Source organism: Bos indicus, chromosome 18 (assembly GCF_029378745.1).
Source record: "Bos indicus isolate NIAB-ARS_2022 breed Sahiwal x Tharparkar chromosome 18, NIAB-ARS_B.indTharparkar_mat_pri_1.0, whole genome shotgun sequence".
In the NCBI taxonomy this organism is placed as follows: Eukaryota; Metazoa; Chordata; class Mammalia; order Artiodactyla; family Bovidae; genus Bos; species Bos indicus.
In genome coordinates, this window is record NC_091777.1 from 35,067,626 (window position 1) to 35,080,537 (window position 12,912).

The window sequence follows — 12,912 nt, forward strand, 5'->3', positions numbered from 1 at the left end:
TTTCCTCTAAAAATCACAAAACATTTATTTTGCATAGTTCTGTATTATAGTACCAAAATATGCTCCAAAATAGAAAAAAATAATTTAAAATATTAAAAACTGAAAAAATAAAATCTAGAAGCATTTAAATGCATATAAAATTTCTAACAATTTGAAGATCTAAATAAAGCAACAAAAAAATAGCCTTTAGCCTGAGCAAGAGGTATACAGGAACACTCTATATAATATCTTTGCAACTTTTTGTGAAGCTAAGATTATTCCAAAATAAAACTAAAACAACAAAAGCAAAGTAAAACTTTAGCCAAGAGCTACATGAAATTTAAGGTCATTGCTGACTGATATAATGACCTTAAATCTGATGATAACTGAATGGCCAATTCAATGGAAAATCAACCAAATAAATTCATTAAATGGGGCTTCCCTGGTGGCTCAGCAGTAAAGAATCTGCCTGCCAGTGCAGGAGACGTGGGTTCGATCCCTGGGTCAGGAAGATCTCCTGGAGAAGGAAATGGCAACCCACTCCAGTATCCTTGCCTGAGAAATCCCCTGGACAGAGGAGCCTGGTAGGCTATAGTCCATGGGGGTCACAAAAGAGTTGGACATGACTTAGTGTCGAAACAACAACAATTCATTAAATGCTTCTCTTTTGCTTTTAATCCCATTCCTTTTCAATGCTAGTTAAATAATACAAATCACTTTACTATTTTTTAAATTAATAAATATTAAATAATTAAAATCATGCTATATTGTCTTTAGAACCAGTAGTTCTAAAAAGTTAGTAAGGTTTTAAAAGGCACTGACTAGAATAAAAAGATTAATACTGTCCCAATTTATTATTTTAAAAAATATTTCTATAACATAAGAGAATGTACTTACTGTTATTTGAAACCAGAACCAAAATAACATAGACAGACATTCTTTTCAAATTTGTGTTTGAATCACTGTTAGATAAGAACCAAGTTAAGTCTTCAAACAATTCTGAAGTACACAAAGTCTGCTGACAGTAAACTGAAACATGAAAATATAATTTTAATTTCTATGTACTAGCACAAACAAGTTTTAAAATATGCTGAACAAAATATAAAATTGCCATTATGGATGGTTCTCAACCAAGTCTCATTTCACTGACATTCATCAGTCATATAACAAATTCTGACAAATTTAAGTGCTTACTCAATTAGCAGACCAAAGAAGCAGTATTTTAATCAGAAGGACTTGACCTAGCTCTAAAGCATGTATTGCAATCTCATAGAATTTTCAGTAACTACATTTCAAAATTAAGCCTAACAAAAATATAAGATAAAACATGACCCAAAAATTTGAGAAGTAACAAAATGTAGCCAAAAAAAATTAAGAAAATTCAGAAACCTGCTTTAGAAAAGGGGGTAAATGATAGTTGTGCTATTTGTAAAGACTCTTCTAGATATAAAAATATCTTTCCAAAAAGCAAAAATGATACCTACCTGATAAGGAGGGGTTCGTTGGTGATAATCATGCAATAAGCAGAATTGTAAAACATAATTTGAACACATATATCCAGTGTCTAAAACAGTTTTTAGACACTCTCAAAGGCAAAGACAATGTCTTATTTATCCCCAGTGCCTAGAGCATAACTTATTCTCAAAACAAGTGATGAAGTTAATGGATGAAAATATAAGAATATAAAGTTATTTGACAAATTGATGGTTTAGATTTAACTTCATTTCAGGTACACTACAAAAAAAATATTTTTGTCAGCCACACCCAAAACATGGAGAAGGAAATGGCAACCCATTCCAGTGTTCTTGCCTAGAGAATCCCATGGACAGAGGAGTTGGCAGGAAACAGTCCGTGGGGTCGCAAAGAGTCGGACACAACTGAGCGGCCAAGCACCCAAAACATCTTTATCCACATACAAGATGGTTGTGGGTTACCTTAATATTCTGATTCAAGTACCCAAATATACAGACAGTGAACAGAATAGAAAAACTAGAGATAGACTCACTAAGTGATAGTGGCTGCATCTCAAATCAATGTGAAAAAGATCTACTTTACAATAAGAAGAGTTGGGATAGCTGGATTGCCACATAAAACTGGAACCATTCATCATCTCATACCCCAGGAAAATACAAAAAGAATAAAATATGCAAAAGTAAAAAATAAAGTCACACAAGTACCAAAAGAAAACGTGGGTGTATTCCTCTATAATCTGGGAATATGGGAAAACTTCCTCCGATTCAAAATTCAGAAACAAGAAAGGAAAAGAATGATGAATTTATTTTTATAAAAATAAAAAAACTTTTGTATGGCCAAAAAAAAAGGGGGGGATAAGCATAGTAAAAGACAAAAGTAAAAAAATGTTTCCAACTATTGGCAAGAAAAAAATTATGAAAGATTTCGAAATGGATGATAACAAGTACTGAATGTCCTATCTAGCCTTCTTTCTAGATTATTTGTGCCTTTTACTGTCTTTGGGCTATTTCATAACTCTAGAAAACTGATAGTGACCCAAGTTATTCTTGTCCACAGAAATGCAAAACATTTTGACCAGTAGAATGCAACTGATCTTTGACCTGCAGACACTGACTAGTTATGTACCTGTTCATAATATTCAGCTTTCCCAAAAGTCTACAGCACTGTTTTTTGCCATTACTTTTGAAGCAGTTTTAACATTTTACTGCTTCCCTCATTAGTTAAAAAGTTAAATAAAATATTTGGCATGCATTAATTTAAATAAAACATTTGGATAAAACTATCCAGACATGTAAAAAATTTAATTCTAAAATTATACTTCAATAGTTTGTTAAAGTAAAACACAATGCTTAGGAAAGTGAAATAAAGTTTTCATATTTTACCATTTTGCTCTGCAACAGCTCCTAATGTATATAAGGCTGCTTCTTTTACCATACTATGTTCACTTGACTTTGCAAGATTTTTCACAAACATCAAACCACCAATTTCCCGAAAATAAAGACCTGCATTACCTGTAAAATGTGCAGACAAAACAAAGAAGATTTATTATAATTATTCTTTTAAGGACAATAAATCACATGAACATAGTAACATATAAAATAACTGAATAGAAGAGAAAGAACAATGCATATTTCGTATATCACAATACTACAAAGAATCACAAACAAAATTTCACTATCACGTCTTACTGTTTTGTTGGCAAATTGAATGAATAGTAACCAAAGCTTCCTTTTGTGAAAAAGCATTGTCCATTTGATACTTCAGACACTCCAATAATAAGTTCAGGTCAGTCTTCACTTCTAAAGAACAAAAATTTCATTATTTTAAACATTTCCTTTCAAAAACTAATCATTTAAGTTTCACCCTCAAAATACATATTTTTGTTTTTTAAATAACATGTATTACTTTTTAAAAATCTAACAAGGACTAAAAATATGTAAAAGAAAGATGCTCCTTAAATAAAACAACTTGAAATGAGCTTCTTATAATTATTTGATTTTCCCCTCACACAAAATATAGGAAAAGAAAATATAATTATTATTCTCTTTAATTAAAGCTGCTGCTGCTGCTGCTGCTAAGTTGCTTCAGTCGTGTCCGACTCTGTGCGACCCCATAGACAGCAGCCACCAGGCTCCCCCGTCCTTGGGATTCTCCAGGCAAGAATACCGGAGTGGGTTGCCATTTCCTTCTTCAATGCATGAAAGTGAAAGGTGAAAGTGAAGTCGCTCAGTCGTGTCTGACTCTTAGCGACCCCATGGACTGCAGCCTATCAGGCTCCTCCATCCATGGGATTTTCCAGGCAAGAGTACTGGAGTGGGGTGCCATTGCCTTCTCCGGTAATTAAAGCTACTTTGGTTTAAATATTTATTTAGAATGAACTGAATGAAAGTGAAATACAGTATATTAGAATTGGTGGGATGTACTAATTGCCTGATGGTCCAGTAGTTAAGACTTAGCACTTTCAGTGCTGGGGCCTGGGTTTGATCCCTGGTTGGAGAACTAAGATCCCACAAGCCATGAAGCATACACACCTCCAAAAAAAAAAAGAATTTGTGGGATGCTACTAAATCAGTGTTTAGGAGAAATGTGTAATGCTAAATGTCTACATTATAAAAGAAGAAAGTCACATATTAATGATCTCAGCTTCCACCTTAAAGAAACTAGTGAAAGGGTAAGGAATAAGCAGAAGGAAGGAAATCATAAAGATCCAAGCTGAACTGCAGAGCCGGGTCTTTGAGGACATCAGTAAAACCAATAAACCCCTAGACAAACTGATCAGGAAAAAAAAGAGCAAAGATAAAAATTACCAATATCAGACTGAGACAGATGCATCAACATAGCTTCTAAAGATATTCAAAAGATAATAATGATCATGTACAACTTCATACCTACAGATTCAATGACTTAGGTGAATGGACAAGTTGCTTCAAAGAAACAAATTACCAAAACTCGCCCAAGAAGAAATAAATATTATATATATATATATATATATATGAAACAGATTGAAATCATAGTTTAAAACCTTTCTATAAAGAAAACCCCAGGTTCAGATGGCTTCATCCGTAAATTCTTCCCAACATTTAAGGAAGAAATAATGTCAATTCTACACAAAGTTTTCCAAAAAAGTTTCAAAAGAAATAATACTTTACAACTTATTTTAGGAAAGTATTATTTCCTCATTCTAATATTAAAACTAAGTCATTAGAAAGGAAAAAAGAAAACTACAGACCGATATCCCTCACAAACATACATGCAAAAAACTCTAAACAATTTTAACAAGTTGAATTCAAAAATAAATTAAAATAATAATGCATCATGACCAAATGAGTTTATCCTAGGAATGCAGGATTAGTTTATGATTTTAAAAATCAATGTAATACAACAAACTAAAACAGAATACGTCATTTAGTATATGCAAAAAAAGCATTTGATAAAATAAAATTTCATTTCTGATCTAAAAAAAAATTCAGCAAACTTGAAATAGAAAGGAACCTCCTTAACCTGATGAAGTATATCTACCAAAAACCCTACAGTAAATATCATACTTAGCAGAGAAAGAATTCATTCTTTCTCCCTAAGGAACAAGACAGAGATGTTTACCATTGTACTGGAGAAGCTAGCCAATGTCATTCTATTTAACATTCCATTTATCATTGCACTAGAGAGTCTAGCCAGTGCCATCAGGTAAGAAAAAAGAAAAGGCATCCAAATTGGGAAGGAAGTAATAAAACTATCAGTATTCACATACGACATGGCCTTCTATGTAGATAATCTGATGGAATCTGCAAAATAGCTACCGAACTAATAAGTGAGTATAGTAAGGTTTCAGAATATCCACTAATATGCAAAAATCAGTAACATTTCTATATACCAGCAATAAATAATTGGAAACTGAAACTCAAAACCAATGCCCATTAAAATGGCATAAGAAATATGAAACACTGGAAGTTCCCTGGTGGTACGGGGGTTAAGACTCTGTGCTTGCATTACAGGTGGTACAGGGTTGATCCCTGGTTAGGGAACTAGGATCCTGCACAAGCTGTGGCCAAAAAAGAGAAAAAGAAGTTTTACTGGCAAAGATGTGAATTACATACACACTAAAACTAAAAAATACGGTGAGGTATTAAAGAAGACTGAAATAAAGGAAGTGATACACCTTGTTCATGGGTAAGAAGATTAAATACTGTTAAGATGTCAGTTCTCCCCCAAATTGATCTAGAGATTCAATGCAATCCCAACAGGCTATTTTGGTACAAGTTGACAAGCTGATTTAAAAATTCATACGGAAATGCAAAGGACCTAAAATAGCCAAACAATTCTGAAAGAGAAGAGTAAAGATGGAAGACTCAACTGTCTTTAATTTCAAGACTTAATACAAACCTACAGTAATCAAGAGTACAGTATGGCATCAACAGATAAACGAAACAGAACACAGTTCAAAAATAAACCCATATATAGGAGTGGCTATTTTTTTTTTTAAAAAAAGGCAATGTAGAGAAGCAAGCATAGCCTTTTCAACAAATGGTGTTGGAACAACTGGATATTCATATTCAAAAAAACAATAAAACAAAGCTTGAATCCATTATTCACACTGTATACAAAAACTAATTAGAACTGTAGTTCTAAATGTAAAATTTGAAACTATAAAACTTAAAAAAAATATATACATATATATTTGGCTGTGCCACATCTTAGTTGTGGCATGAAGGATCTCCTACCTTCTTCTGGAATGTGGAATCTTTTAGTTGGAGTATGAGGGGTCTTTTCAGGTGCAGCATGCAGGATCTTGTTAGTTGTGGCATGCAAAGTCTTAGTTGCAGCATGTAGAATCTAGTTCCCTGACCAGGGACAGAACCCAGCCCCCTACAGTGGAAGTGTGAAGTCTTAACCACTAGACCACCAGGAAAGTCCCTTCACAAATTCTCTTATCTCTGTACCTCTTATACGATCCTTAACATTACAACCACCCTCTAGTTACTGCCATATATCTTCAGATAAGCTCTGAAGAAGAGCAAGCTATTCATGGGAATCCCTGGTGCCTCAATGGTAAAGAATCCACCTGCGATGCAGGAGACGTGAGTTTGATCCCTGGATCAGGAAGATCCTCTAGAGAAGCAAATGGCAACCCACTCCAGTATTCTTGCCTGGGAAATCCCACAGACAGAGGAGCCTGGCAGGCTACAGTTCATGGGGTTGCAAAGAGTTGGACATGACTTAGCAACTAAACAACCACCACCAAGCTATTCATACTGTCTCCAGATTATTTCCCACCCAGACCTCAATATACTGCAATCTGGCTGAAATCTATTAAGTTTACTATTGATAAAACAAATTAAGTCCAGTGGATACTTCAGTCATCATCTGTGACATTTAAGACTGAGCCTCTTGGGTATGAGGGTAATGAGAATGCCTTTCTCAAAGCATTCTCATAAGGCTAATTTCCCAAATACCACATTCCTGTCTCTTTACCTTTCTGAAATGTTTTTCTTAGTCTTTTTGGGGGGTGGTCCTCTTCCTCAGCCAAACCCTGATGTGATGGGGTCCATCGGGGAGTACTATTTCCCAGCCTATTATATTTTAGTATTTCCTCTCTGGTTAACCTCCTCCATTTCCATGAATTAAATTTCCATTTTTCTGAAGACAAGTCTGAAATTTGCTGGTGGTCCTCTCAGGTTTCCACTGTTATTACATATACCTCCATTGAATCAGCTATCATATGGTATTCTAATTATCAGCATGCCATCTCCCATTAGAATGTCAGTTTCCTGAAGTCAGTGTGACTGGTACAGACTAGATGTTTAATAAATATTTATGTAAATTACTGAATAATTCTTTCAATTCCTGGAGCCTGTCAGATAATCTGCAGTATATTCCACAAATAGACTAAAAAACAAATCCCAGATATATGATCCATAAATTTCTCACCTTGTATTTTCTTTGTGTCCTCACTTTCCATGCTTGTCTGCATTCTTTTTCCTTATATTTCATCTATAAGATAAAGGTATTCTCTCAATTTAAATCTATTTTGAGATTTCCAGAAGTGCAGTATGCAAAGGAGTAGGAAAAGAACACGTGTGCTCAGTCGTGTCCGACTCTGCAACCCCATGGACTGTAGCCCGCCAGGCTACACTGTCCATGCGATTCTCCAGGCAAGAATACTGGATTGGGTTGCCATTTCCTTCTCCAGTAGATCTTCCTGACCCAGGGATCAAACTCACATCTCCTGAACTGGCAGGGTAGATTCTTTACCACTGAGCCACCAGGGAAGCCCCTGAAACTTACTAGATATTAGGTATACTTAAGTTCTCTGTGGCTCAGTTTCCTCATCTATAAAATAGAAATTTCCAACTTTATAGAGTTGTTACAAGAATTAACATTGAGAACATACATGAATGCACCTCACATTCTTAAGTTCTACAGGCACTTAAGGTTCAATAGGTTTTATTAAACAAACACATGAATTATTGATTGAATCTAACTGCTCTGCTCCTCCTTCCTTATTTCCTTTTCTGTAAATTTTCCTCCCATCATTTCAGATTGGGCACCCCTCCATGAATCAGAGGTTTAGAACACAAATACACACACACTCTTTAGATGTGCATTTCTCTTCACAAGCTTAGCTTAATACTAAAGTTTTTTTCTAACAACTTCTGCTTACGTTCAAGCTTAAATCTTTGTTTATAAATCATTCATTAGAAGAATTTTAAAAATAACTGGCAACCCTAATATGGCCTCTCACATTCTTTACTTTAAAATGCTAAACTGATTTTTTTAGAAAAAGATATCAGGGTCCAGTCAACTTCTTAGAACAATAAATCAGGACTCAAAGAATTCAAAAATTCTTATTTAACCCAATACTATGTAGTTAAAGGGAGACAATTATTCTATTGCTCATTCTTACTCTCAAAATTAAAATTCCCAACAAAAAATTTAATGACAAATATGCAAATCTTTTATAAAGTAATATACACATATTTACTGGGGGCTTCCCAGGTGGTGCTAGCAGTATAGAACCTGCCTGCCAATCAGTTCAGTTCAGTTCAGTTGCTCAGTCATGTCCAGCTCTTTGCGACCCCATGGACCCTTTGCCTGCCAATGCAGGAGATGTAAGAGACATGGGTTCAATCCCTGGGTCAGGAAGACCGCCTGGAAGAGGCCATTGGCAATCCACTCCAGTATTTTTGCCTGGAGAATCCCATGGACAGGGGAGCCTGGCAGGCTACGGTCCACAAGGTCACACAAAGTCGGACGTGACTAAAGTGACTTAGTACACGTGCACACACACGTTTACTAGTTTTGGCAGTTTTTTAACCTAAATATTCCATTAAAAAAGGAATGGGTAGGTACATCATAGTATATCCACCGGATAGGATATTGTTACAAGAATATTGACATTTACTTGAAATGTTTGATAACATGGAAAAATGCTTATGTTACAATATAATCAAAAAGAGCAAGACTCAAAATTTTATCTACAGTATGACCCCAACTATCTAGAGGCAAATATAAAATTAGATGGAAAACAGCAACATATTAACACTTGTTGTCTTTAGCTGGTAGTGTTTTATTTCACTGTTTCTCATTTTTCACAGGTTTTGTAATAGAAGCTTCTAATGTTCAGCAAGTCCAATGGTAGGTCAGGCCCTGTAAACCTCTATAAACCTATTATTTTTAGTCTTTACAGCAACCATGCAAGGGAGCTATAAGGATAGACGAGGAGAAAGTAACAATTTGTCCAAGTTCAAACAGCTAGTAAGTGACAGAGCTGAAATGAGAATCAAGAAAACTGAGGTAAGGGCTACACTCTTATCCCCCGTTACTCTGTTTCCTACATATAATTTGGAGACATGTTATAAAGAGACATACTATATATACATAAAAGTATACAGGAAAATTTTCATTCTTTTTTAAAGGTTGAGTTGTCTATGAGCAAATGTGTTAAGATTTGGAAAAAGACTAGATTAAAAAGCAATCTGTTGAAACATTAGTCTATTCAGTGGGGAAGGACAAGGTGGGATGAATTGAGAGAGTAACACTGAAACAAATACATGACCATGTGTAAAACAGAAAGCTAGTGGAAAGATGCTGTAAAGCACGGGGAGCTCTGTGACAACCTAGAAGGGTGGGATGGAGTAGGGGTGAGAGGGAGGTTCAAAAGGGAGGACATATATACATTTATGGCCGATTCATGCTATTGTATGACAGAAACCAACACAGCATTCTAAAGTAATTATCTTCCAATTAAAAATATTTCTGCTAAAAAAAGTCCATTGTATCATACATGGAGGTTTTTGCTTTGTGAGATAGTTTAAGGACTAGTTCCTTCATTTTAGTCGATCTGCTTTTTAAAAAGATTTTCATTATTAAAGAGGGATATAACTTTTAAATTGAAACTGACAACACAAACTACCTTCTAGTCCCCTGTCTTTTTTATACCATTTTTAAATAAATAGTTACACAGTAAAATAAAGTTTGCCAAATATCTAGTAACATTAAGAACAAGTCATTATATTTACTTGCTACATAGTTAAAAACATCCACGGCAAAGGACAAGTTATAACTTTCAAGTGATTAATAATTATAAAATTAATTTTAAAGTAGAAAATACAGTATATTCCCAAGAACAAAAGCACCTGCTCCAATAAAGCATATTGTTAAGTATTTTCAGAACTTAGTGAATAGATGCAAACTGTCATGAACAAGATTTCAAAATCATTTACTGCATTCTCACAAGAGGAAAAAAGGGATTCCTCCCCCCATCACCGTCCTCACCCCCCAGGTACCAGAAAGAAACTACCCTAGTTACAGGTTTCACTCAATAAATTCCCCAAGCTCAAATTAAAACTTAAGTAAGTAAAGGAGCTGAACATTACTTATGTGGTCTAGAATATGTTAACATGAAAAGCTTTTTGAAATCTAAATAGCACCCCCAAAATATTAGAAAGATAAATGACATCATTCTGTGGATAAGGCTGGCAGGGGTGAAAATCCCACAATAAATGCCACCACTAAGTAGCTGACAGTGGATCCCCAGCTTGGACTCATTCGCGTGGAAACATTCCTCTAAAGCAGGCAAGGCAGGACAGAAAGGGCCAGTATGCAAGTAATGTTAAACTTTCTCTTACAATAGTTTGCTACTGCTACTGCTAAGTCACTTCAGTCGTGTCCGACTCTGTGCGACCCCATAGACGGCAGCCCACCAGGCTCCCCCGTCCCTGGGATTCTCCAGGCAAGAACACTGGAGTGGGTTGCCATTTCCTTCTCCAATGCATTAAGGTGAAAAGTGAAAGGGAAGTCGCTCAGTCGTCTCCGACCCTCAGCGACCCCATGGACTGCAGCCTTCCAGGCTCCTCCATCCATGGGATTTTTCAGGCAAGAGTACTGGAGTGGGGTGCCATTGCCTTCAGAAATAACATTCGATTGGGTCCAGAAACAGGCTGCCAGTACCAGGAGCCATTTCACTACATCAGCACTCCCAGCCTCAGGAGCTGGAGCCGCCGGTCTGCATCCACCCGCATCACCTTATCCCAGTTTCCAGAGGTAACTGATAGACGTCTTTCCCAAGATGGAGGGCAAACTCCACCCTGTTTCGTCAATTGGCGCTCCTTAACCCCCCCCTGGCGGAGAAGGTAGGAACTTCCCTGGTGGCTCAGACGGTAAAGCGTCTGCCTGCAATGCAGGGGACCTGGGTTCAATCCCTGGGTCAGGAAGACCCCCTGGAGAAGGAAATGGCAACCTACTCCAGTACTCTTGCCTGGCAAATCCCATGGATGGGGGAGCCTGGTAGGCTGCAGTCCATGGGGTCGGTAGGAGTCGGACACGACTGAGCGACTTCCCTTTCACTTTTCACTTTCATGCATTGGAGAAGGAAATGGCAACCCACTCCAGTGTTCTTGCCTGGAGAATCCCAGGGACGGGGGAGCCTGGTGGGCTGCTGTCTATGGGGTCACACAGAGTCGGACACGACTGAAGCGACTTAGCAGCAGCAGCAGCAACCCCCCCTGGCCTGGCTCACCTAAATAGCTGGAGGAAACTCCTTTTGAAGAGCATAGGTGGTCCCTCGGGCCATTCCCTCTTAGTCCAGGGTTCTCCAACTCCTGCAGTGAGCGGGGCGCTGGTTAGCGACCTGAGGCCGGCCCCATCACTTGCAATTCACCCGCAGGAGAGTGGGTGGGTCCGGAAATCAGTCCCTTGAACATGCCTTCCCCCTCAGGTGATGCAGCACATAGGAACCCACACCCGACCCGAGAAACGACCTCCGCAGCAGCGCACACCTCCTTCGTGTATCAGAATAACCTCGGGAGACGCCCGGGGATTCTGAAGTACTATCAGACCGAAAACTGCCAGGGTCAAGCCTCCTAAGTGGTACGTGACACTTCTTTTTCCCTGTGGAGGCCGCAGCTGGGGAAGGCCGCCTCCTTATTGAAGGCCCCTTCCCGCCAACTCATTCCATTCCCTCTTGTGGGTCTGTTAAGGTTAGGGCGAGGTGTGACGCACCCCAGACATTCCACAGGAGGCGACGGGCGGGTTCCCAGGAGGGGATGAGGCAGGGCCCGAAGGCGCAGAGTGGAGTCTGTGGCCTTTACCCTTAAGTCGCAGCGCGTTGGGTTTCGCCCTTTCTCCCTCCACGCGTGCCTAGTTTGACGCCGGACCGTTTCCCGCCGAGAGGGCGGGAGAACTTCCGAGGGGCGGGACTTCCGGCCGTCCCGCCCCCAATCGGAGTCAAACGCGCGCAGCCGCTCACCAGCACTCCAAAGGGCCGGGGTTTAGTAACTGTGCGCCTGTTAAGTGGTGGAAAGCCACAACGTGAAACGAGAACTCCTCTAAGCTCACCGCTCTCCGTGTAAAGGGCTTTCTTACCTTAGAGGGGCGTCTGCCTCAAGAACTTAGAACTGGCCATAGAGTCGCTGAGGCCCAGCAGGTGTATGCACACGTGGAGACTAAGACTAGGCCTTACGAGCCCCAGTAGCACCCCACTCCAGGACTCTTGCCGGGAAAATCCCATGGAGGGAGGAGCCTGGTAGGCTGCAGTCCATGGGGTCGCTAAGAGTCGGACACGACTGAGTGACTTCACTTTCACCCTTCACTTTCATGGATTGGAGAAGGAAATGGCAACCCACTCCAGTGTTCTTGCCTGGAAAATCCCAGGGAGCCTGGTGGGCTGCCGTCTATGGGGTCGCACAGAGTCGGACACGACTGAAGTGACTTAGCATAGCATAGCATACGAGCTCCAAGCCCTGCCTTCATTCCTCTCTTCCAGTCTTCCCTCTCCCTCCCCTTTGTAGCCTGCTTTTGTTTTCTGATAAAACTATACATTTGAAATGTGTTTTCTTTAAATTGTATTAGTTTTAGCAAATAGTGATGGGTACAAAGATCTCCACAGCTAAAATCTGCACATGCCTTAAATTCATTATTTAAGCCTAAGAAAAAAATATTTTAAGCTGTTTCTAATGTAATCCA

At 38.6% G+C, this 12,912-nt stretch overlaps 1 protein-coding gene across 5 annotated transcripts in view; it reads right to left on the reverse strand.

Moving 5' to 3' along the window:
- The window catches only part of TERB1 (telomere repeat binding bouquet formation protein 1), a 34,369-nt gene extending 21,467 nt beyond the window's left edge, over positions 1-12,902 (reverse strand). For 4 of the 5 annotated variants that reach the window (XM_070770716.1, XM_070770714.1, XM_070770717.1 and 1 more), the window contains exons 1-5: positions 11,950-12,902; positions 7,378-7,440; positions 3,141-3,251; positions 2,835-2,963; positions 877-1,008 (exon numbers count right to left, since the gene is read on the reverse strand). In XM_070770716.1, coding sequence (XP_070626817.1) covers positions 877-1,008; positions 2,835-2,963; positions 3,141-3,251; positions 7,378-7,420 — 415 coding nt within the window. In that variant the 5' untranslated portion in view covers positions 7,421-7,440; positions 11,950-12,902. Of the gene's footprint in view, positions 1-876; positions 1,009-2,834; positions 2,964-3,140; positions 3,252-7,377; positions 10,634-11,949 lie in introns of those variants that run through there. The other variant, XM_019980220.2, reaches the window with a different exon arrangement.
- Between the last annotated feature and the right edge of the window lie 10 nt (positions 12,903-12,912).